We start from the raw sequence: 27,540 nt of genomic DNA, 5'->3' as shown, positions 1-27,540 counted from the left end.
GTTTTAAAATGGCCAATGAGATAGAGAGAGCAAACTTAAGAGAAGCTTCATTTTAAGGTGCTGTATTGCATGTTTTTCTCCTGGAAGTCTCAAAAGCTTGTACATTGGCAGAGAATCAGACTGCCAGACCCATGCAGAGAGAATGCCTCAGCTAGAATATGTAATATTTCCAACTGAAATACTGAATGCTATGGCAGTCCTTTTTAGAATAAACCAAACTAAATCAAAATAGTTCAAGTTCCTTTAGCATGAATGTGACCTTTAAAATGTAAAGTAATAAATATGACAATAAAATGCAATGTACTGATCATACTTTTCCCAGACGCATCATTACTCTTTCGGTTGTTAAAGGAGAGAAAACAGGTATTTAGAACTTCATGCTAAAACTAAAAATTTTTCATTCCAAATAGTGTTCATTCCTACACAAGTTGAATATATTATTTCCTGTTATTATGGATCAGAGTATAAGTAACAAATTTAATATTTAATAATACATTTCTACCAAGTATATGTATATGCATCATAAACTTAAGACTGTGTAGATTATCAAAATAATCAAGTCATTACTTCTATTAGAAAAAATGTATCAAATAATTATACAGGTAGACTGAAGTAAAATTTTTCACCACCAGCCAACAATGTCTTAAGCCTGGCTTTTTATTCTGGATTTCTATGATGCCTATTTGTTTACTGTAGGTCTTATCTGAAAAGAACATTCCATACAGCATAAATATTTTTAGTTATTTTAACAGAAATAATCCCTTATAAATATTGGACATTTTCAAATTGAAAATATCTAACTAGGAATCCAAGCAATATGCTTAGATAGTTGAGGCTACATTTAATTATGATTATACTACTCTCTAAATTACACAGGTAATATTGATTTCCAGTAATGACACTTTAAATATGAATACACTAAATTATAGGATTTTTAATGAGATGTTCTTTTAAATGATTATAACAAAGTTAAAAAATATATTTAGGAACACAATCTAAACCCTAAGAGCAATGAATTATATTATACACATCCATTCTAAAAACTTTACATGAATATTTAAATTTACAATCAAGTATTTATAGGATTACAAACCAAAAAATTATTGCATAAAATCCCACACCCATGTCTGTCTTAAAAATGTCTTAAGACTCTCCATTAAAGTGTGAATTAAGATGCCGAAGGAAATCCCCTCTGGATGTAATTGATGGTGGGAAAACTGCTTGACAGAATTCACATACTTGAGGTTTGTGCAGTTCTGAGTCTGTACTACTTAGTGCCAATAAGTCATTCTCTTGATTAGGGTAAGGTTTCCAGAGAGGCTGAAAGGAGAAAAAAAGCTTACTTTATTTTTTTAAATTATCTGAAATATTTTGAATATTAAGTTATCTGTATATGTTTCAAACCAACACTAAAAGCAAATTATTCTTGGATTAAAATGGGCACAAGAATTAAATCTGTACTTACATTCTCTTTTTAAAAAAATCAACTAAACACTGACAAGAACATTTAGGATATATATTTATTTTTATCTTCATATATTTAGAAATATTCCAGATTCAGTAACGGTCCTTTTAAAACACACCAATAATTGTGAATAATTGCATCACTTTTTGACTAATGATGCTAATCTCTGATATTTTGTAATTTTCTAGAAATTTCACATTTCTTATTTCATTGCAGAAATTTTAAGCTACAGTTCTTTTAGTATTATCTAGGTTAGGTGGACATTAGCACATATTTTTCTTGGTCATCAAAGTTAAACTGTAAATCAGATTTTGTCTTTATTAATCAAATAGCAAATCTACAAAAAATCTAATTTTTGAAAAATCCTATCCAACCTTTTTCCCCCTAGCTAAACTAGGTAAAAAAAAAATCTCACTGGTCAATGGCTTTTCATTTTGTACTATGAGATATTTAAATCAATCATTCAACAAAGGCTGATATCCAACATATCCTGTCACTTTTCACTCAGACCTGGTTTGATTTTGTTAAATGTAATGCTTCTCTATTTCCTTACTTATAGACAAGCACACTTGCTCTTTCATCCTTAGTTGGCCCAGAAGAGAATTAAAAGTTTCTCTTTGACTAACTGTCCAACTGAAGAAATGCAAGTAATAACATTCTCAACATGACTATTTTGACTATAATCACACCCACAAATAACTGCACGGCTCCTTCTTGTAGCTAGGAGGGCAAGAAATACCACACTGTAACTAAAGGGTAACAAAATTCCTTTATTTTCCTGAATTTGTGTCTTGGGTTTTCATCTGATTTTTTTTTTAATCTCTGTCAATACAGAAGCCTATTATTCTTAAACTCATGTACTTTGAGGAGAGAATCATATGCTTTTTATCAAGCTGCTAGGGTAGTCAAATTAAATAGTTCTTTTATATCCTATTACCAACCTTTGCTTAGGGTGTCATAAGACCTTTAACTGATTTACAATCACAGCCCTCCAGTTCTGGTCAGCAATCTATCCACATAGTCTATGTTACTAATTGATAATTTTATGTATGACTGTCTCCTCCTCCTCTGCTAACAAACAATTAATATAAATAAATGAAGTCTGTCTAGGAAGTAAGACAAAAATTTCTAAGTTATTATGTAGCTCTCTTGATCAAATATTTTTTAAAGTAAATTTCTCTTTGTGAGAAAAGTTGTTATAATTGCGGGATACACAAGTGAAAAACTTGGTTAATTCCTTTTAGCAAAATGTATATGTTCTTTTACTGTGCAAGTTTAACTGAAAAGAATCACTGGCTAAAACATTTAAAAGTAAAATACATGGATTTAGAAGAAAAAGATTTTGACTTTAAAATTCTGTGTGTATTCAAATCTCTGAAAAAAAAAGATGGACTTAGAAATGTCAGCATTATAGAATACAAATGCCTTGAGAATAAAGTTTGTCTTGCTTTTGGAGTTATATTATCAGTGCTTGGCATAGTATTTGGCACATAGTAGGCACTTAATAAATTATGTTTGACTGACTTGCTGAAACAAGTTTAGACTTCCACTTTGCTCTCAAAGTACCCATTTGCTGTTGTATTTTATTTTAACTAAGAAAGTTACAAGTTGGATTCATCTTTCCATTAAACTCAGTTGGGAAGTTATATTTTTGACTCACTAGAAATAAAACAAATTCATATACTGGAACAATATGTATAAATATTTGGTATTATGTTATAGATAGTAATCAGTCAATACATATATCTATTTTAAGTTACATTGTTTAGTGCAAAATTAATTTTTGAAAAGATTTTAAAGAAATTTCTCCTTGAATACCACCTAAATAAAAAGGTACACCTTAAATAGGCCAGTATTATTTCCCTGTGTATAAATTCAAGTTAATTTCTTAATGTAAAAAAATAAGGATAAAATATAAATTTCCTCAAATATTCTAATGTCGTCCTCAAAAGAAAATAATTTCCTTACTTACTTTCCTGCCAAAATATCAATTATCTAACCTTATGCCCCATGTCTTGTGACAGCTCAACACCAATTCTCCTACATTTTTTTTTAAACTGCATACTTCCCTATCAACTTGTAATCACATACCAGCTGTTTCACTTGCTGTAGTATGGAAAGCAAATGCACAATGCAGGGTGCCATCTACTGAAAAAATGAATGCACAGACTAACTAGTAAAAGAACAAGCAGACGAGATAATGGAGAAAAAGGGAAAAGTAACAAGGATTAGAATGGATGTGCTTCACAGCTCCACAGGAAATCTACTAGTAATAAATGGAATTGTTTAATTTATTTCACTCAGTCACAACTATTACTGAGAATCTGATCTAAAATATGTTAAAAATGGAGAACTAAAGTGAGTGTGTAATTAGTATCAGTCAGCTAAGTGCAATATTCTTGTGTAAGTAAAATATATCACAACTTCCTGAATATTTTACATTACCATAATCTAATTTATACACTAACATTAAAGTCCTGTAAAGCCAGGGGTTTATTCATTAGCCAAGCTTTTCTGAAAATAAATTTCTTAAGGCAGAAAACAGAAACTAGGCTCCATTTTACTAAACAAATGCCTGAATTCTAAAAGAGATTCACATCAATCTGTATTTTCATGAGCTTCTGTTTATTATTATTTTTGAAATTATAGATTGTCATAGCCTCCAGGCGGTTTTAGAATATTTTTTAAAAAAGAAACATTCTGTGACTGAACCTAAATTTGAAAGGGAGGGTGAAAAGGGGTTTAAGTAGTATGTATGTAGGCTTTTTAAAAGATTTAAATGAAACATGAGATTAAAATCTCATACGTGCAGGGACTACTTAAAATGAATAGAAATACATAGTTAATGGTTAAATCTCAATGTGAAATGATGAATGTTCCCTTACCATTCCCTAAGCCCTTGAATCCCACAATACTACAATGGATAGCACTGAGAACTGGCATAACTAAAATATATAGATCTTTAGTATTATAATAAATATAAACAAATACTGTAACTACTTACTATAAGACACATTATAGAGTTAATGAATGGGGTAAATACAATGAATTTGTGTTTTCTTTTTAAAAAACTTTTTTAAAATGCCATAAACTTTAATAAAATCAAACAATCTAGAATTTTAGATTTAAGCCCCTCAAGATCATCTAGTTCAAGCACCTCATTTTACAGATGAGGAAAGTGAGACTCAGAAATGCAAGTGACGTGTCCAAGGCCACACCTGTAATTGAAACACAAACAGTAATACCTAACGAGGTAATAGTCACATTATGGACTTTTGAGGTTATAGCAAGAGATGGATTCCACAGAGATTACTATATACAAATGTCTACATATGAATACTAAGATCTTGGGATATTTTAAAAATATTAATTAGGCTCTATTGTAGAGATAGTTGTATTTTCTGCACCAAGTCTTATCTTTGGTTAATTACTTACTTAATATTAGAAAGGTATGCCAAGACAGGATTATCAATGTGTGTCAAAACATAATGTAACATTGACCAATGAAAAACAATTACCTGCTGTGGTCCTCGGACAGCTCTTCCTGGGGAATCTGGTGATGCAAACAATACCTCTGAGGTGTCCTGAACTTGGAGAGATTTATTTACATATATGATATCATGGTCTCCAGCTGGTAAACATACTGCTTTATCCAGAGTTGTCTTCATACATGTATTGATAGGGTTTGAGGGTTTTGTCTTGTCAGAAGTTGTAATGTTTTGCATTGCTGAAGTTATGAGGTCAAGTCTATTAATTTCAAATAGAGTACCTTCTGGTTTCACAAAGTTCACTGAATTGTCCCTAAGTTCCCTATCAAATTTATCCTGAAACACAGGCTCAGTTCTGGCCAGACCCATAACTTGTGGTTTATCTGGAGTGCTATGCAAGAAAGTAGAGTCATTATCTGTAGGCGGAAACTTGACATTAAATTTGGAAAGTGATTCTAAAGAGTTGTCTTCCTCTTCTTGACCCAGTCCTCTCGGTGTGACAGATGTGAGGCATGATGACCCTCTATTTAAAACATCCTTAACTTGAGGCTTAAAAGCTTCTTCTGGTTGTTCATCAGTTTTATCAGTACATTGTATAGGCAAAGAGAATTGTATTTCTGCAGGGTGAAAACCACACCATCACAAAAGGATCACATTCATGTTCAGTTCATTTTTGAAAATGCGTTTAGTCAAGTAGGTCCTGAGTTCTCTCAGTGTTTTAGTCATTTTTAGGATGGTTGGACATGACAATGATTTTAACATTTGTAGTTACTAATAATATCATTATTCAGGAATATTAACCCATTTCTGGAAAGTGAATTAAAAGACAGTCTACCAGTTTCTGCTGAAGAACTTTTATCATTCCTTGCTTTTTCACCTAACATTTGTACATTTATTCAACAAACATTAATGAAATACCTGCTATTCGTAGGAGCACTAGTCAGTTTTGCTTAGATATGGTATACGAACATAATCATAAAACACTCACATGTACTTAAATTTTTTGTCAGTAAGCAAAGCAGCAACTATTAATAAATTTACTAAAAAAAATCTGTTAGGAGAAAACACAAAAGTGCACATATACAGCCCAAGAGCTATACATATTGGACATCCTATCCCCAGGTGTTACTAAGTCACTAAGCACAATACCAAACATTTCAATGACAGTTAATTCTCAATTATCCATGTTAACTGATGGGCACAAATACAGTGATAATCCAAAAGAGATATTAAAACTTCAGAATTTCTAATACTTCATTTTTGAGTTACATGGGAATGTAGGTATGTTCCATTTTGGAATTCATATGACAAAATAAAACATTCTACCTTGTGAAGACCTGACTTAGGGAAACTTAGAAACTGTCCAATCTCCTTAACTCTGCTCCAAAAATGTCAGACAGTTTAAAATAAACTGCCCTTACAAAAATTGTATTTATGACAATGTTCCTGAATCAAAGAAGGTAATTGAGTACTTGTGTTTAAAGGTCTGCTACTGGGATACAGGTTCTACAATGGAATAAAAGTACAGGAGATACTGAATTATGCAATACACTACCATCAACAACTATTTATGTTGATTGAATTGAATCTGAAAGTAAGATTTAACATGGATAATGACCTATTGTTACTGTGGATTATCTACATGCTTCAGGATTTAACAAAAATAGTTATTCACTTGGAAATGTTGTCAAATGTGTTTCGACAGCAGTATTTCATCTAGAATACTATAGGGAGAAAGACATTTAAAGTTACTTAAATTCAGCAAATATTTGTTTAGTGCCTGCTGTGTGCAGGGCATTCTATTAGCACTAAGGGAAATGCAAATTTACATAGGACATAGTTCCTGCCCTTACAGATCTTTAAGCTCAGAAACAGAGGATTCACTTACATGAGGTCACTTATTCCATTACCTCAACTATCCTGAAGCCAGCTGAGAGCCAAAAAGGAGGGAACATGTGTCCCTGGGCAGACAAAACAAGTGCTACAGAGCCCAGGAACGGAACTTCATAAATTTAATTCAGGAGAGCCCTTTAGACTCTGATTAATTTTCTTTTCTTTTTTTAGGCAAAACTATTAATAAGTTTGCTTTATTTGGTTTTCCAGGGTATAGATAATTAAAAACAGAAAATTATAGGAGGGGAAAGGGAAAGCTGGTAGGAAGCAGAAATCCTGACAGCAGTAAGAAGTAACAACTGATAAGTGAGAGGAATGATAGAAAAACTATACCCCTAAGAATTAGAAATAAGAACTACATTTTGAGGTAATTTTACATAGGGCCAAACAGTCCTATACACTTCAACAGACTTCTATGGGTATTACTTCATTACATAGCACTGAAGAGTAAATGATGTCCATAATTATGATACCCCTTCTTCCCATGCCTTATTAAGAAAGAATTAAATTGTGTTGGGTAGGCTTTAATTGAGCAGAATACCATTCATTGTAGATAGATTTCTTTCAAAAATAGCTAATATTTTTTTTAAATGGCACTGCAAGGGGTTTTAGTTAATTATGAAATCCCACTAACATGGAATCCTCATTCCCTGAACATCTCAGACAAATGAAGCTTTATGGTCCTCTTGTTTTTATTCTCTTATGCCACTACAAAGTGGAATTCACACTTGTAGTTGACAACCTACGATAATTTCTATTTATAGATGGCTAGAAGTACAATTTAAGATGAAATTTTAAAAGGAGGCATTTGATCTGAAACACACTTCTTTCAAAGCTCAGCAATCATATGCCACTTCCTATAAGAAGTCTTTCCTAATTCTGGTTATTAGTACTCTCACTTCAGATTATTTTGTATATATTTGTCTTTTTATGTTTTTCATTCTCCTACCAGAATATAAGCTCTGTGAGGGCATTTATATTGTTTTTTCTTTGTAAACCTAGTGCTTAGCACAGTATATCCCACATTATGGTTAATATATGTTTGCTGGACCTGACTGAAATAAATTTCATAATCTGAGGTATAAAAGAGGTTTGGAAATTTCTTCAACCAGTCTTCTTAATGGCAGGAATTATTTATCTTTTGTTAGAAGATTACACAGCATAGACATTCTATATGTTTGCTAACAGAGCCACACTGTTCTGACCATATACTAAATTTTTCTGCTTAACTTTTCAGAACTTTGAAGCTCCCAGAGGCCACTAACTCTCAAGCATGCCAGGTTCTCTTCTGGCAACTGAATGTGATGATGGCAGGGAATGGTAGTATAATTGTCAACTGAGGGAATCTGAGTTCAAATCCTTGCTCTTCCACTTAATACTCTTGTGACCATAGCAAGTCATTTAACCATCAATTATTTTATTGATCAAATGAAGGGATTGGATTAGATGACCTCCAATATCCCTTCTGATCTTAAGTACACAAGCCTATAAGTCATCTGAAAAGATAAACCAAGTCTGATGAATTAGAAGGAAGAAAGTATTGTCAATTTTTTAAAAATAAAAACAGAGATAAGGCTAGAAGAAACCACTAAAGATAAATGTGATTTTCACATGTAAAGCAATATTACAGGTCCATGTGGTCATCAGAACAAATGTGTTCTCCAGTCACTATGGGATCATTCAAATTCTTTGCCCAGTCACTCTGTGAAAATGGGAGGAGGAATTTACCAAGCAATTCTAGGTAAGGAAATAATAGTTTGTGAAATAGAATTTTTTTCTGAAACAAAGCTAAAAGAATAGTCTGAATTACTTGGTCTAACAAAAAAATTTATGTTTTCCAGAATGGAATTTAAATTCAAGATTATCAATGTGGACAGCAGAACTCCAAGTCTGAGTAGAAAGAGTAGGAGACAAATCTGGTCCATCACATGATCTGGCCATCCTGACACTATACTTAGTTGTATCCATCAAGTCAGCAAAACTGCTTTTTGACTCATTTTACTGTAAGATTGATTTTGGAAAGCAAGGAGAGGTACAATGAGCAAATATTTTTGAACTTTAGAACAAACTTGGGGAATCAGATGAAAATTCAGGTTACTTCTCATTTTAGTTCCCTTTTATATCTAAAAAGGAAAAAAATAAATCTTCAACATTTATATGCCATTTACCCTAGGCTTCTTTCCCTACACTTATAAAACTGACCCATAATTTATTAAGGCAGATATTATTGTCATATTTACTTGAATGCACACGTTCCCTTAAATGACAGTGCCCTTTAGGGAATGAGAAAGGCGAAGACATGCAATAATGAAAGGGGAGAGAATACAGACAGGCCTAGCAGCAGCAAGGCAAGGCAGAGCTTATGTTTTCTGAACTAGGTAGTTCTCAAAGGCCAGTAACTCTTCTTCTGGTAATGGATATGACATTGGCAGGAAGCTCTGAGAAGTGGTAGCCTCATTGTGTACCCCTGTCATTCAACCTTTTAGTTCTCCAAGAAACTTTCTAAATATAGATTTAGTTACAAATAAGTTGGTGATCTGTATTGCTGTGGAGGGAATTTCCATACCTGGAATTCTCCCACAGGTGTGGAGACTAAAAATTTAGCAATCTAAAAATTGTTCCTGTGTAGCAACAAGCTTGATCGAAAATGACCAAATTTTAAAGTTAATATAATATGACAATCAAAAAGTACAGGTGAAATTCTCATGTAGACTCTTTTTTGTGATTCTTTAGATAGTATGTTAAATATTTCCATCATAAGTTTATGAAATGTAATATGGATGATTAGAAGTCTTGACTAGATAAATGCTATGCATCTGTCCCAAAATTTCTTCTTCTTTTTTTTTTTAAAGCAATTGGGGTTAAGTAACTTGCTCAAGGTTACACGGCCAGTTATTCATTTTGTGTGGGTGCCAAGTATCTGAGGCCGGAACCAATCCTGGACCTCCCAACACCCGGGCCAGCGCTCTTACTCGCTGTGCCACCTGGCTGCCCTGTCCCAAAATTTCTGGTAGATTTCTTTTCACGTAATCTATTAGTGCCAGGAGCATATTCAATACTTCAGTGTGTTGCTTACACTCTACAAACTCCCACTGTAGTCTGTAGCACAGCAGTTAACAAATATCTTAAAAAAAATTTTGTTTATTGTTTGTGGCACAGTTAGTACATTGCAAGAAGGTAGCATTAAAAAGCAGTTTGTGGGCAAAAATAAAGTTAAATACTCTATTCTAGTTGACAGATGTATACTCAGCAATTTTTAAATGGTCAGAGTATTAAGCCATTGATAATGGGGTAAGCTCTCTGTGTAACAAAGAATATTACACCATTATAATGTTTTGATAGGATGCTGATGCTCGAGGAAAAAATGCCTACGGATCCTGGGTACCACATTTTTGTGGCTACTAGATTATAAATGAATATATTTCTATTTCATAAATATCTAACATCATCAGTAAGCACAAAAGGTTAACTCTCCAATAATATCTGATAAACACTGATCTAGAGAAAATTATTTTTGGAAACACCACTGATTACTACCAAAGCTGCTTTTCTGACCAATACCACAGATAATTCATCTACAACTTTTTGGAAAATAAAGTAATTAACATTCTGAAATGAAGTCTTAGTATGAAATCATTTAAATGGTCAAGATATAAAATTTAGAATTAGCAAGTGCCCTTTAATTGCATAATTTATTTTATATAGAGTTTTTAGAGAGCACTGCTTTAGTATATTCCAAAAGGAGATAAGAACATCAGTTTTTGGAATTATACTTGAAATATCCAAATCATAGAGGTAGTAGAAGCATTTAACATATACATTACTATCAATTCACTTTCCTTTTATCCCCTGCAATGCTTGAATACCAGCTTCTGTCCCTTGTATTTTGCTATCAGCACTTTATTACAGAAGAGGCACCAGTTAAGGTGAGCCAGTGTAGGAGGTTTGAGAACTGAACCTTCAGAAGGGGTGGGGCTTTTTGATCACATTACAATAGCTATGCAAATTATATGTTTTCTTTGAATTATTTTGTGTTAAATAAATTTTTCTTTATCTCAGACTTTTAAGAGCTACACAAGAAATTTTTAGGCAGAAGTACAAAACTCACGTACCTGATATTTTTCTACTTATTATATGGGAGGTAGAAGGAACTTCACTGCAGTTTAGTGATCACTAGTGATTAAGCACTATTAAGCTAGTGCTTGCTTTATGCAAGACCCAAACAGCAAATTATAATTTAAGGTCATGTTATACTTATATTCCTTAGTGACTATTAAACTTAAGTATTTGTGCAACTAAATTGTACGTACATGCACATGAAGGGAGATGGAATCAAAATAATCTGTAACATTCTGTTGCTCTATGGCTCTATTTCCTAGCAATTGTAAATAAAAAAAATAATGTAGATGTACCTTTTATTGCAAAAAGGAAAGTCAGGATTCCCTGGAGAATGGAAGGGAGATGGAATCAAAATAATAAAAATAAACTATTCTTGTAATAGCGCTTCATGCATTTGGATATTAAATAAGAAACTACTTTATATGGAAGAAGGTAATTTGACTGGTAGGTAGTTAGGAATATTTCATACAGCAAGAAAAAAATTCTAAATCCTGAAACATTAATATTATAGTAAAATAATGAACCTTACCAGATGCAGGTTCTTGAATGTTAAGTCTGTTTAAGTGGTCTCTTTGTGCTCTTGCTAACATGCATATCCTATGGAATTCTTCTTTCATTTCATAGAAAGTCTTCTCTATTTCTTCCCTGGAAGAATAATGTATTGAATATAAACTCATTATTGTGATCTTTTATCACATCACATTTAATAAAACATTTCCAATATGTACCTCATATTTTTTCATGTACCAAGAAAACGGTCAAAATTCATTAAAAAAAAAAGCTGGTTAGAGGAACAGTCTTAAAGCAGGAAACTAATTAAAAATTCTCATTTAAAATTAGTTTTAGCTTTGTTATTAGGACTGCAGATTGTCAATCTCCCACTTAGTCATACAGAATATTAGAATTGTCAGACCTGTTCTTACTTTTAAGGTTAAGTACATATATATGTGAGTACATATATATATATATATATACATATTTTTTTCCTTTTCCCAAAACTTGTGTAAAAGAAAAAAAATTCAAGTTTTTATTCAACATGTTAGCAAAATTGACATTTTCATCTTTCATAGATTATTTGTACTAGAAGAGTTTAGGATGAGAAATTATTTTTCCCAGTTTGGGAATTTGGGAATTTACTATTCTTGTCACATAAAACAAACAACTGAATCTTCCTCTGGGCCTCAGTTTCCTCAGTTTAAAAATAAAGTGGTAATGCTAGATGACTGCTAAAGTTCTGTAACATTCTGTTGCTCTACAGCTCTATTTCCTAGCAATTGTAAATGAAAAAAATCATGTAGATGTACCTTTTATTGAAAAAAGGAAAGTCAGGATTCCCTGGAGAATTTTCCTGTCTAGGTAAAGTCTCTGGTCTTTTTACCTTAAAGAAGACACAAGAAAATAGTGATTTCATTTTAAAATACTCCTAATTTTCAATAAGAGGAAGCTTACAAACTATGAGCTATATATTAACAAAGTTGTCTAACTACTCCTTTCGCTGACTTTGATAATTCAAGGAGTCATACCCTTTATGGATAAAGATTTCAATTTTGATTGCCCAAGTTACTGAAATGAACCAGACATCTTGCCTGTGAATTTTTTTTTCTATTTTAGTGCTCACTAATGCTGGATGAAACATGTAAATCAATCCCTTAGAGTATTAAGTTACGACTTCTTTGCTGAAGAATGCAGCTGTGTAGGAGAAGAGGGGAAAATCCACAAAACCAAGCAGCTGATTCTTAGCATTTAACAAGCATTTTAAAGATTTGCAAAAATAGCCCCATTATGTATTTAAACAACTTCTATACCAGTTCTTACCTTTCACTACCACCTTGTGGCTCATATTGGTATTACACAGATTTGGAACATGACTACCCAAAGTTGATTCTGTACTAATTATCTATCAGTTGAAAACTTTTTCTAAGAACTAGGGCAATCAGAACTTACAAACATGGAGTAGACGTTGTATATCTAGTACTATTTAAATAAAATTTAATATACAAAGCCAATAGTTATAAAAATCAAACATGCTTTCAAATTAATGAACAACTTTATACTTAAAGACCTCTTATGCAATACTAATCATTTAGGTATACTGTAAGTGCTATTAAACAGGAAATCGTAATTCATTGCTTAGTTTATCATATGTACACACATATGTAATCTTGCTTTTCATTAAATTAGATTTTTAAGAGTCTTATTTCTTTCTAAAGACAGGAGTTGACTCAAGTTCCTCTTTAGATAACTCTTTTCAGTTTGTTTTAATTTACTTTTTCCCATTTTCTATTTTCCAACTATTCCTAAAATAACATAGGAATTGTTGAACATTTCTAAATGAGGAGGAATACCATTATGCAAACGTGGATAGGTTGAATTAAATCTTCGCAACTCAAGTGATTTCAACTTTATATAGTACATTATCATCAGCTGGAGGTGAAATAAAAACCATTTGCTCTTCAGTGCTGTCTGCCTGACACACATTTATCTTAGTAAAACATATTTATTGAGATTATCTGCTTATAGACAATTACTCAAAAGCTTCAGTTGAGTTTATTAACAAAGATAAAAAAAAATCAGACTGGAAAGTATTTTTTTTCTGACCAGTTTGTTTCTAACAGTGGTAGACAATGTTTTGGTTATATGCAACAATCATCAAATGGATTTTAGGGTGGAGTAGGAGAGAAAGTTTCTTGATCAAAACATGGTCAAGATTTGCTAAGATTGCTACTTTGGAAAATCAATGAAAGCCAAATGATTTGGGGCTTAGTAGCTGTTATATTTAAAAGTAAGCCACTCATTCAAAAAGCCACAAAACACAAACAACAAATGAACTTTTATTGGAAATCCTGAGCATTTCTTTGATTTTTAAATGTTATAAACGGGATTCAGAAGAATGAGTTACTAAGAAAATAAGAAAGCATTTGGAAGTTTAGCGCTATAAATAGAACAGAATGAGTTATTTCTCCCGTTGCTTTTAAAAACAGAAGTATGTGATTTATTTCATTGCTAGAAAAAATACTTTGAAAAATAAAAAGAACCAGAAAGAAGCAGTATCTTAATTATTTTGAAGTGATAGTCAAGATAATTACTGAAAGGGGCAAAAAAGACTTATCAAAATTTTCAGTCTTATTTTTGAAATATTCTAGTTATCTCTTACTTTTGAAGTTCAACAGACCTATACAGTTTTGTCTGATTATTTTTAACTAAGCTAATGGGCACAGCAGTATCCCCTCAGAATCCAAGCAATTTAAGATTTCATGCAGAAAACTGCACAAAGACCTTGGAGCATCCTGCATTTCCCAAATCTGTTCATTCTTGATACATATCTAGCAGTGTATAAAATGACGACCTTGAGTTACTTCAGGAGGGTAATCAAAATTTGGTTTGGGGGCAGGAAGTTTTATGTATTTGTCAGTGGATCAGGAAGGAAAAATGTAACGTGCATTGATATAATATAAATACACATAAACGTGTAATTGAAAGACGTGTAAATGAATGAATAGTGTAAAAGATAAATGAGTGAAGGACAGAAAGGAATCTGAGATGGGTCAGAGAATGTAAGATGGGAAAAGTAGAAAAGAACCAGATGATAAAATCTACTCTTACTCAGCTTGGTCAATAATTTTACAACTGCTTTTCATTTAACTGTGTTTATGGCTACTGTTAAGGTCCTTTTGGGAATGGCTATGGGAGGGAGGGAAAATAAGAAAAAGGTTTCGCTAGAACTGTTCTTAGTAAAGGTCTAATCAGGGTTACCTAAATTTTTTCTTTAAGATACTAAGCTTGTTACTTTTAACAATAATCTTAATGTCCATTTCTAGGAACCCAGGTTCATTAAATAGCAAGCAATATACTGACCCTGTACATACAAGGTCATTTCAGTTGGGAGAGTATACTAACAATGGTAATGGTCACAGGGCAGTCAAGAAAGGATTACCATTGGAGGTGACACCTGAGCTTGAAAGGCCAAGATGAAGAGGGAGTACATTCTGGAGATAGTATAGACCCTAAGCCCGTGCAAAGGCTTAGAGATGGGAGATGGCATGCTGAGGCAGCCAACTGTCAGAGGGTCAGTTTGACTGGTATTGTGATGTGTATAAAGAGAAGTCATATAAAAAAGTGCTGAAAGGTATTTATACTCTCACTTTTAAGTGAGATTAAGGAAGAAAACAAAATGTGTGTGTGGTAAAAATGGAATGGAAAGCATAGAAAATATCAACTGTGGAATGGTTTCTCAGTAATGCTGGGTAGGTGATGGAAAAATGGGTACAGGGTAAGACAAAATTAGAATCTGGATTCATTTATCAATTAGAGTTTTGACACTTGAGAGTAAAAAGAAAGAAAAAAGAATCAAGATTAAATATATCCTTACCAGTTTTAGATAGGTTGAGACCAAAGACATTATGGTGAAGCCAGGAAGTGGAAACAGTTGAATTAGGGAGAAAGTGTGGAAAGGGCTGCAATATTGAAGAGAATAAAGTAGAAGAAAGCACGATTGGAAAAATTACAGAGAGAGATTTGATAAGAGTAAACACAAAGACGAAGCAAAGCAAAAGAGTAAAGAACAGAAGGCTGCATAAAAAAGTTACTAGGAAGCTATATTTAATCTATAGGAATTTCAGACCATATACAATCTGTAGGTCTCATTACAGGCTCCTTGCTATTCCTGAAAATCTAGCAAAGCAAGAGGAACACAAATCACAGGAGCACTGCCTCAAAGCAGTGTGCTAGGCAAACCTACTGTTAGTGTGGGAACAACTCCAGGACAAAATGGGATACATCCCAGAGTTCTGAAGGAAGTGGCAAGAAAATAAACAATAAGGAAATAAAATTAAACACCCCAATTACTTCCAAGTTCTTTACAGAGGGCTGATTTGACTTTAAAAAAAAAAGTTCTTTATTAGTATAATACTGAGAGTAAAAAATTAAAGTTATAAATGATTTTTGAAGCCTTCTACAGTTAACCAAATTATAGTGTTTATCACTTTCAAGTCTGTATTCATAAGAATATTAGCTTTTAAAGAGTGTAATACTTTGTAGCAAGGAGTATTTGGTATGCATTTTCTTGGGTTTCATTTTTTATACAAAATGAAAATCCTTTCTTACATGGCCAATTTAACAGTAACATTTTGCTCTTTGGCAACTATTTCAATGAAATCACTTGGAAAAAGGATTTTTCTCCCTTTGAGATTGTTTGTTTTGGTATGATTTTAATAGAGAATTTGATATAGTAGACAGTCAGCCTTAGAGTTGACAAGAGTGGCTGATCTGCAATGGCAGAGGTTGTTTCTACAATGGAAATACCTTACACTGATGAAATCATAAGTCTTTCCCTCCTTGCACTAAAACAAAAACAAAAAAACATTAATAAGGTTAAGCAGCAGCAGATTTGTGGATATTTACAAGCCAACCTGATGGGGGACAAGATCATAGAAAGAATAAAATTTATAGATCTTACCAATGTAAATTAACTTAAAATTTTCCGATGTCTAAAACATTCCTGTCTACCACTGCACCTGAAAAAATGGTTATTTATAACAAGATTGGAATTAGTGATCAATCCAAGGCTTCATATTTACAGGTTTTTTTTCACTAATTAGCTTTCCCCAAGCTTTTTCTGTGGGCTATCATAACCAAGCAGAAAATTTAACTCCAAATCACTTTATGTAAATCTATTCATATTTCTGTTGAACTTGGTTCAGTGTTGACACCACAATATCTGAAACTCCAACTATAGGGGAATCTGGCCATTACTTCTATGCCAACATTCAGAATTCTGACCATTTTAAAAACGGTATTTGTGAACAAATAGTTTATCCTGGCTGTCTCCACTTCCTTATCACTATTTGGTACTGAGGTTCCTACGTTCTGGTTTTTCTTCTTATCACTACTGAAAATGTACTCTAGATGACCAATGACATAATCACCAAAATCTTATGGACCTTTCTAAAGACAGCCCTCTCCTTGAAACCTCCATCACACTCGACATTGCCCATCAACACCTTTTCCTTGAAAAGACTTCTTTCTTGGCATTTATGACACACTAAATTATCCAGCTCTTCTTCCTCCTTTTGGACAATGTCTCCTCTTTCTCTTCTGCTGGAGAGTAGTGGAGAGTGAGACAGTGGAAAGAGAATGAGACTTGAGAATAGGAGACACCTAAGCTTGAAACTGACTCCCAACTTTAACCTTTTGTATAACTATGTGCACATAACTTAACCTCTACAAACTTTGGTTTCCTTATCATTAAAAACAAGATAATAATGCTTGTTATATTTATCTCATTAGGTTATCATGAAGATCAGGTTATCACATATACATTTATTTGTTAACCTAAAATTGTTTTATAAATGCATTATTATTCTCATTCTTAAAACACAGGCACTGTTCATAGCTCAGCCCTTGCCCTATGTTACTTTCTCTCTACATATATTCTTAATCTGTGAGAGACTTTGTCCACTATCACAACTTTAACTATCACTCCTATTATATGGAAAGTTCACAAGTCTATGACTTTTTTCTTGAACTTCAGACTTGTATCTTCAACTAACTTGTTTGATATGATTTTATTTAAAATGCAATATGCCAAAAGCAGAAGTCATCTTCCCTACCTCCCCCAAATTGGTTAATTAACTGTTTGTTAGTAATACTATTCTTCCATTTGCTTAGGCTTAAAACTGATATCACCAATGTTGTTTTTTTTCCTCAATTCAGTGTCGCTTCCTCCTGATACCACTCTAATTTAGGTCTTTATCAGTGTCCAAATAAATTTTTTGGGGGGAGACAACTGGGTTAAGTGACTTGCTCAAGGTCACAAAGTAGTAAGTGTCTGAGACTGGATTTGAACTCAGGTCTTCCTGACTCCAGGGCCAGTGCTCTATCCACTGCACCACCTAGCTGCCCCTCTCTTACAATCAGTATAAGCTATCATCCTGCACACACACAGTCAGTCAGTCTAGACTTCCTCAAATAACAGTATTCAAGAAGTCACTCTTCCATGAAACCACTCCCATATCCCTATTCTCTTTTCAGGTCAATTCATTAAGTACTAATTATGCCCCAGGCACTATATCAGCAGCTATCTAAAAGCTGTCTAACACATCAAGCCCAAACATCTAAGCCTAGCATTAGAAATCTTCTGGAACAATGGTTTCCAAAGTAGGCTTTGTGATCAACCAGTTAAGTTAGAAAGATGGGGCCAATCCCACTCTCCCAGTGATATCCAGCTGTAGGACTTAAATCTCTCTCTCAAACCAAAATTTCATTTTTAAAAATTGTTAAGCATCAATTTCTCTCCTTCCCTCCTTTCCACCTCTCCACTCAAGAAAGAGAAACAAAAGCCCTATAATATGCATAGTAAAGCAAAACAAATTTCCACATTGACCATTTCTAGTAATCTAGGTTTCATTTGCATACTGAGTACCCCACCTCTCTGTCAGGAGGTAGGTAAATGTTCTGCATCATCAATACTAGAAGCAACCAGGTGATGATGAAGATAGAACTCTGGACCTGGAGTCAGGATGAAATGTTTGAATTGGGCCTCAGACACTTACTAGTTGTGTGATCCTGGGCAAGTCGCTTAACCTTTGTCTGCCTCCATTTCCTTATCTGTGAAGTGGTGCTCTTATGGAGCATCTACGTCCTAGGATTGTTATGAAGGTCAAATGAGATAAAATTTGTAAAGTGCTTTGCAAGTCTCAACATGCTATATAAATTAGTTATTGTTCTTATTGCTGCTGCTGCTACTACAATGCTGTTATTTTATAGCTTGTTCTGGTTCTGCTCACTTCATTCAGCATCAGCTGCAGGGCTTACCTCTAATATACTTTCTATCTCTAATAAGCACACCTCACCCAATGCTCTCCTTCCACTTGTGCATCTCCTCATCAGCAGAGCTTTGTCCCATTACCCAGGTACCCAGAAGTAGCTTTACAGGTGCCATCACCAGCACAGCAGACCTATGCCCTGTCCCCCATCACCTACTGGCTGCCCTTCAACAGAAGTGTCCAGGGCACTGCTCGTGGGTACGAGCCCAGCTCCCCATCCTCACTTTTCATTGTAGAGAGAACTGAGTGAGCTTCGCCAGAATGAGCAGGCACAGATAGACTGTGACAAGATCTCACTCATCCTCTTCCCCCCTAAACCTCTCTTTCTTCTCAACTTCTCTCTGTCTCCACTGTCCATCCAATCACAAGCTTCACGAGCTCAGTCATCTCTGGCTATTCACTCTCACACCAAAAATCCCCCCAAATAACCAGTTGCCAAATGTTATCATTTGTACGTCCACAACTTCTCTCATATCTCCTTCTCACTCCTCACAGTTACCATCTTATTTTAGGCTCTCATCATAACTCACATGTTCTGTTGCAAATCACTTCCTAATTTATCTCCCTGTCTCAAGTGTCTCCCACCCCAATCTATCCTCCAAACTGATGTCATGATGCAGGTTCACATCACCTTCCTACTCAACAGTATCCAGTGGCTCCCTATACGATCAAAAATTTTATCTTACCTCATCCTTTTAAAATAAGGGTCTTTTGGGGCGGCCAGGTAGCACAGCGAGTAAGAGCACCGGCTCCAATGTTGAGAAGACCTGGAGATCGAATCCTGGGCTCAGACACTTAGCACCCACCCAGAAACACCTGGCTGTGTAACCTTGAGCAAGTTACTTAACCCCAATTGCTTAGGGGCGGCCAGGTGGCTCAGCGAGTAAGAGCATTGGCTCCAGTGTCGGGATGACCTGGATCAAATCCAGGCTCGGATACTCAGCACCACACCCAGAAATAATAACTGGCCGTGTAACCTTGAGCAAGTTACTTAACCCCAATTGCTTAAAAAAAAATAAAATAAGGGTCTTTTTTAGCATAAGTTTTACAATCTAATTATTAGTATAGCATGCATATAATTTATAAATAAGTTAAGGATACACATATTAGGGTGGATGTTCAATTTTTTTTTTTAATGGTAGGCATGCACATTTTTAAAAGCTTGGAGATCACAGCCCTGGAGTCTTTGAATTCCTAGTAGTTAGCACAGTTCCTGGTACTGAGTAAATACTTAATAAATGCTTGTTAACTGACTATTAAACTGTCTTCTGAAGTAGAAGAGTACAGGTACTTAATCAAAATAGTGGTTTTTGAAGTGAATACTCTAGAATGTAATAAATCAAGTGGATAAATTAAGGACAGTGAATAGCATCCACATAAGAGTTTTGAAAGAACTGAAGACCCAAAACACAGAGCACATGGTCACTATACCTAAGGCTACTGGCAAACTGTCATATGAAGGATTCTAGAGGGAAATATGAGAACTACAATGTGGAATTCAGTTCCACACAGCATAAGCTGGTAGAATCTATGATAAAGGGTAGAATAATCAAAAACTTAAGTAAACATAACCTTTTAGGAGAAAGCAATATAGCTTCTATATGGACAAATCATACTTTAATAGAATTTTTGGAAGAAGTATGAACTGCCTGTGTGCACATTATTAATTGTACACAATTTATCATGTATAGTATTTTGTAATCATTTCATTTCTTAAAAACTTTGTATCCCCAAGAGGATTGCAAACTGTTTGAGAACAGGAATAATATCCTGTCATTCTTGTGTACCCCTGTTTTTTGCCTTGTTGACATGGATAAAAAGAAATATAGATACAAAGGAATGTATGTGTTTACATATATATATATATATATATATATATATATATGTAGGTATGTGGATATGTATATGTGATGGAATCCTAATAAAGGTGCAATATTCTAACTTCCTTATGGGCCCCACTGAACAGCAGGCATGTCCTGATTTAAACACACAATCTGGTTTTAACCACACCTCAGGACCCCAGACTCAATATAGCCATGGCCCCTAGCAAACTACTACCCTCACATCCAATTCACATATTTGAAAGTGTGTACTTGTAATTGTACAAACTACAATCACATCATCCATTTAGCCCAAGACAGGACCACAATACCTAACTATCCATCTTGATCAGACATGACCACAATAGTTAGCCAATTGGAAGGCAGCATGACCAGAATGTTTAACCACAGAAGGGACCTCTCCCCTATCATCTAATACCTTGACAAACCCCTTCCACCTTTTTAATATTCATAATTTCTGTTATGTAATTGCATCTTTACCCTATAAAAATCCATCTTGCTTTCTCTGAAGTTGCTGGTCCCTATCGGAACTTAGCCCACTCAATAAATGCGTATACTTGGATTAGAGGTGGTCTGACTGAATTCTTTGAGATGGTTCCACCACAACACATCATGAAACCTCAACAGTTTTTGGTGTCCCTGGGTGGGCAGAATTTAAACCACAACCACAACATATGTGTGTGTATGTGTGTGTGTGTGTGTGTGTGTGTGTGTGTATAATGAAATAATAGGTCAGTTAGGTGGTGTAGCAGATAGAGTGCTGGGCCCAGAGTCAGGAAGACTTCTTTCTGAGTTCAAATCTTGTCTTAGACATACACTAGCAGTGTGACCTCAGGCAAGTCACTTAACCCTGTTTGCTTGATCTGTAAAATTTACAGATTTTCTCACTGTAAAATGAGATGGAGAAGGAAACAGAAACACCACTTCAGTATCTTTGCCAAGAAGACTCCAAAATGGGTCATTTAGGGTCAGACACAACTGAATAACAACAGCAACATGATATATAAATTGTATATGATATATATATATATATATACACACACACAGTTTAATCAATAATCTGGAAGGGTGAGTACACAATGAACTCTCTAGGGTTTTAAATAACACTATGTTCTTGCAGTTAATGAAGTACCAAGATCTTCTAAGGTTAGATGACTAGCTAGAAAAACTGCAGATAAGCATCAATGGAGTTATTTTTAAGATAAGTGAAAAGTAATGCAAATTATATATCTACAAGGATGGACACAGAAAAGAGATTTAGGAGTCACTAAAGATTATGACTGAAAGCAATGGCTATAACTATTTTTAAGGTTAAAAACATCAAACAAATGCAGGGCAACAACAGCAGGAAAAAAAGCAATCAGAGTATAAAAACGCAACTATATTCATCGAGAAGACGGGGAACTACTACATGAGGATAAATTGCAAAGATTAGGATTCTAGTACAGAAAGATCATGGCTTAGTGAGGTAATGACTGAAATCTATCAAATGGGGAATCAAATATGCATCAAATCCTAGAATATTAGACTGAAGGGATAAATACTTCTAAACCTAACCACTGGCTGCTTCACCTCTACTCTCCCCCCAACCTTCACTAAAAATACTTAATAAAACATGTTGACTTCTGGGAGAAAGCAGGAGATAAAAGGATATGATATGAAGGAAAGAAAAGAGAAAAATAAAAAGTGGTAGGAGGGTCTCAGTTTCTTCATCTTTAAAATGACTGGATTAGACTAAGTAGCTCTAACTAACTAGTTCTAATATTCAATGACTCTATAGGTATTCTAGAGTATACAAGAAAATGAAATCTTCAATTTTAAATAGCACTATGTTTTTACATAAGAAGTGGAATTAAGGCCACAAATTAGTGCCATTCCATGATTTTCTCCCATCTCAAATACTGCTTACAGCAAAATTACAAGGTAAAAGATTAAAAATACTCCAAGCATATGAAGGTACTAATTGAAAAGCAAACAAAAAGTCATCAATAAAATGTTCACTGTATGTGTTAAAATACTTTGGCCATCATCATATTTCTCTTTTAGGGCTGATTATATATTAAGTCTTATGTATATAGAAACTTCTCATCTCCCCTGTAGGACCTAACAAATCTAGGTATATCATTGATACCCAAGAAATATAGATCTGACCAGTAAATTTTTAGATATCAGATTCTTCAAAAGCATCAAGCTTCTGTATTTAGTTACAAATGCACATAATAATTACAAATAACACAGTACGTGTGTGTTAGCCCTTCAGACATCCAATGTCTCCTGGTTCAAATCAAATCCTTTTTGCTCTTTCAGGATCTAGAAAGAACCTTGGAGTTCAAACAGTCTAATCCTTTCATTTACCAGATGAGAATATTGAGGCTTATTGAGGTCAAATGACTTGGCACAATCACAAAGCCAATTAGAATACAGCCTAGAGGCTCTGTTGGCAAAAATGTCTTTTTAGTTCTTCTTGTTAGGAGGAAAGTGAGAGAGTTAAAATGTGAACTATCTGTCAATTCCTAGGGGCAGAGTCAGCCCTAGGGATTATTCATGCATTCAAATACAAGGTATCCCAAAAGTTTTGATGTAGTTTAAAGCTAAAGGTGCTTAAAACTACACTAAGTCTTTTGGGACATCTCAATTTATTAAGAACCTGCTGTTTATAGAGTACTGAAATAGTTACCAGAGATGTTAAATTTAGATTAGACAGTCTCTACCTTCAATAGAGTTTAAACTCTTGTAGGTTTTGTGGCATTTTAGGTAAAAATAAATTTATTTTAAGATAGACCATTTCTTTAAGACATACCATTTTTTTGGTGCCTTGGGCTACCACCCAGTATGTTAAAACTTTGGCTTTATATGCTCTTACACTAAACTAATCATTCATTTGCCTGGTTCCCTCCTTGCTCAATGATACTCATTTGAAAGAATTTTGGTGAAGGATTAGGTTCTAGCTGTAACACAGTAATGGCTAACATTTATATGGTGTTTTTACGTTTGCAAAATGTTTTACATGTATTGTCTCATTTGATCCTCACCACCACCCTGGAAAGAAGGTGTTATTATCCCCCTTTTAGATATGAGTAAACAGAGGATGAGAGAAATTAAATGAATAGCCTCACATCTGTCCCAAATATCCGAGGTAGGATCTGAACTCTGATTGTCCTAAACCAACACTATCTAATGCACCACAGAATGAAGGGAACTACAGGAATAAGAGCGGCAAATTTAACCTAAGACAATGGGCAAGGTCAGAAGTCACAACAATGGATCTAGATCTCATATGCAATGTTAAAGCTCTGGATGTTTATAGTAATGAGCTTTGTTCCTAGGTTTCTTACTGACAGTGTCAATATTATTATAATAGACATTTGCAGATTGTCTAACTCTCCTCCTTTAGCAACTCAACTATATATTTACATACAGATTCTTTCTCTTTTTAGGGTTTTAGTACAAGCAAATAAAAAAAGTTTGAGCAGACAATACAGAAGGAATTGAAGAAATTCTAGGCAAATTATAAAAAAGGAAAATCCATGAAAATATTACTCTAATTAAAAGCTTGTGAATGATGTTAAAGGTAGTGAAACTCATTTAGTGTTTATTATCATTTATTTCAGCTTCTTTACGATATTCAAAAATCTCTCTCTACTAAATTGCATTGGCGTTACCCACACTTATGAACTCTGTTCTCTTTGCATCCATTATTTCCTATCTTCTTTTATAATCCCTCAAATTATTGATTCTTAAATATTTGCCTGAACTGAATACAGTGGGCATGATCTGGGCTTCATTTCCCACAATGCCTAGGGATAAGAGCACATTGCTTACTGGGAGAAATTATATGCACTGCATCCCTCAGAGAGCTATATGTCCAGGCATAGTGTCACAGTGTCAACAGCCTGGGGGTGGGGATTGGTACTCTACAAGGCAGAAGGTTTAAAAAGCAGAGCTTCTAGAACTGTAGGGGCACTTTGAGTCCTAAAGGCAAGCATTAGGCCAGTGAGCTGAGAGAAAAACAGAAGGAGAATGCAGGAGGAGTTGCAGCTGCATCCTATAACTTCAGGGCAAAGCAAGAAGTTTTAGTAGTTTTCATCTGCTTGTAGGAGACTTCTGGGGGGAAAACCCAACAGATCAACAAACCCAAAACTTCAGAGGCAAAAGGTACTGCACCCTAAATTTATTATTACATGGTAGGTTCTGAAGTGACTGTGTCCTCCTTCTCTGCATGCTGGAAACTCACTGGAGAATATGGACAAAATAGTAATTCCCTTGGAGCTGTATCAAATGGCATCCATTTGTATATGAATATAGAGAATGATTTACCACTTGACTCTCTCTCCTTGTTGCTTTGTGTCTTAATTAAATGTTTTGCTGTTGGATTTATGTGTCTCTTGTGTGCCAATAGAGAATGGATTAAAAAGGGGCTCCGGCCATGAATCTGTAAATCAGCTAGGTGGCACAATGGAGTCAGAAAGGAATGTTTTAATCCAGCCGCAGACATTTTCTAGTGGTTTGACCCTGAGGAAGCCACTTAATTTTTATAGATCTCATTTTCTTCATCTGTGAAATGAACACAATAATAATATCTCCTTATCTAGGGGTTTTGTAAGGATCAAATGAGATATTTTGTAAAGTTCTTTGCAAATCTTAAAACACTATATAAATGGTAGCTGTTATTATTGTATTCCAAAAGAGCAAAACTAAACTTAGGGAAGTGAGTAAATGAGTGTGTTACACAACTATATTGAGGAATATCCTGTATAAATATAGGGTCTCAAAAAATGGAACATAAAATATTTTAATTAGGCTTAAAGCATAAAAGCTGGTGTTTAGTATAAATGACTGAATTTATTCTGACAGAGAGTTGTTATTTTAATTCTATTTTGGAGATCATACTAGTTATTTTCACAGGACAGGCAAAAAGTTAGCTTTTTAAAAAAAATTAGATTCTACAATGCAGTTTTGGATATATATTTTTTAAAAGTATGACTGCAAAATACTTGACTACAAAACTGCAGATGTTATGTCCATATCATAAATAAAAGCCAGTATATCTCACAGATGCATCCCCCAGACAAGACAAAGTATGGGTACACAATCCAGATCACTTCATCATTATTAATGAGTATTTACTAAATTCCTACATTCATTTTTTTTTGATGATCAGCGCACACTGATGCTTCCTTATAGAAAGTTGTTTCTGAAATAATAATTTTTGGAAAGCAAATTCCATAAACTAAGAGCAGATAACTCCTAGAAGTTAGTACTACCAGGATAGGATCTGGCTCTTCTCATCCAATAATCCTAATCTATATGGAAGGTGAAGCAGTCATTCTTCCATGCCTGTGTTTTCACTAGCCTGTCAAACCACCTCTCCCTCAAATCCCATCTTCTCACAAAGAAATATTTTCTAAAATACCATGCTAATTAAGGAAAATGTATATCCAAATTAGAACACAGTGAAAACTATGTTTTCTGGATTAAGGCCTTTCTCATTTCTTCAGTAGATTTAAGAGTGAAGAAAGGAATCCCTTACTTTGTTCACAGTATAGCATATGATGGGAGCAGTGGTAGAAGCAGAAATCTTGGCTTTCCAAAGCAAACATTTCTGAAAGGGGTTCTCACTGCTTAACACATTTTATTCTCTACATTTCTTAGTTTTTATGATTTTCTCTCCAACCAACCCCAGGTATCCCTGTCCATGAAGACTTTGGCCCTTACCTATTTCTTTCCCTAACTCCATAAACCAAAAGGGCAAACAAAGCTAAGAGAGCAAATGTACTCCTCCCATCAGCTCAAAATATTTCTCTTCACTTGCTAACTCAACTCCAACTCTCTGATGGAAGGATATTTAATCTAACATTTTATGTTTTGTGCATGTCCAGTTCTCACTTAGTCATATAATCCAGTTTATGCATTATCTAGCCAAATGGGGCCATTTTCTTCTCTATCTTTTCTTTTGGGTATTTATTATTATTATTGTCAGAACATACAGGAGAAAGAGAGAGAATCTGAAACATAAATTGATCTTGCTTTTTGTTAGTGACTCTAATGAAAGGTTTGGTTGGGAAGGAGCTGCTAATATTTTGTATAAGGATTATTTGGTATATCATGTATACCTTTTCTCAATCAGTAAAGATGACTAGAAAAATTGGCTGAATTGGGAAACCTTTACCTTTTCCTAAGTTTTTCTTACTGACTACTCCTAGTTATGATTTATAAGATATCTTTAATTTGGAAATATACTACTTATAAAATTACCTTTCACTCAGTGTTATTTTCAGTGTAGGAAGGCTGGCATTAATTTTGAAGCCAAAGTTAAAAGAAAATACTGTTATGCTAACATACTAAACAGTATTTAAGTGTATATGACAGAAGATTTCTACAACACTGTATATGTATCTTTTAAAATACTCTTAAAGAAAAACAAACCAACAAAGCTTTCATGGGTAACCTAAATATTATGTAAACTTGTTTTTTTAATCGAGTTGAGCTAGTGAAGATAACATAGAACATTTAGCTGGGCTCCTCACTGAATGAACACATTCCACTTTGGTTCTAAGCCAAATTCTCATTTCCTCAAATGCTCCTTGACACCTCAAACTGGCTGAGATTTTTCCCCTTACCTGAGGAGTTTCTATTGTCTTCAAAGAGATACAGCAACTAAAGAGAGAAAGAGACTTTTGCCTACTGCTATCTAATAATAAATAAATAGCAGCATTTATAATCATTCAGATAACAGCTTTGCTATTGTTCAGTCGTTCAATCATGTTCAACTCTTCGTGACCCTGTATGGGGTTTTCTTGGTAAAGATACTGGCATGGTTTGTCAATTCCTTCTCTAACAGATTAAGGCAAACAGAGGTTAAGTGAATTACCCAGGGTCACACAGCTTGTAAGTATTTGAGGTCATGTTTG

The 27,540-nt window shown here is 34.2% G+C and overlaps 1 protein-coding gene across 7 annotated transcripts in view; it reads right to left on the bottom strand.

The window, feature by feature from the left end:
- Nucleotides 1–612: 612 nt before the first annotated feature.
- TANK (TRAF family member associated NFKB activator) overlaps nucleotides 613–27,540 on the bottom strand; it is a 90,329-nt gene continuing 63,401 nt past the window's right edge. For 5 of the 7 annotated variants that reach the window (XM_069079961.1, XM_069079960.1, XM_069079959.1 and 2 more), the window contains 6 exons: nucleotides 16,267–16,304; nucleotides 15,335–15,419; nucleotides 12,270–12,343; nucleotides 11,495–11,610; nucleotides 4,984–5,570; nucleotides 613–1,320 (listed from right to left, as the gene is read on the bottom strand). In XM_069079961.1, the coding sequence (XP_068936062.1) occupies nucleotides 1,144–1,320; nucleotides 4,984–5,570; nucleotides 11,495–11,610; nucleotides 12,270–12,343; nucleotides 15,335–15,419; nucleotides 16,267–16,304 (1,077 nt within the window). In that variant the 3' untranslated portion in view covers nucleotides 613–1,143. The remainder of the gene's footprint in view (nucleotides 1,321–4,983; nucleotides 5,571–11,494; nucleotides 11,611–12,269; nucleotides 12,344–15,334; nucleotides 15,420–16,266; nucleotides 16,305–27,540) is intronic. The other 2 variants (XM_069079962.1, XM_069079963.1) reach the window with 1 other exon arrangement.

This window comes from Petaurus breviceps, unplaced genomic scaffold (genome assembly GCF_028583685.1).
Source record: "Petaurus breviceps papuanus isolate PSGF00001 unplaced genomic scaffold, PetGlider_PUasm1.0 91133, whole genome shotgun sequence".
Classification (NCBI taxonomy): Eukaryota; Metazoa; Chordata; class Mammalia; order Diprotodontia; family Petauridae; genus Petaurus; species Petaurus breviceps.
Note: the sequence above shows the minus strand (reverse complement) of the source record. Positions and strands in the feature narration are given on the sequence as shown.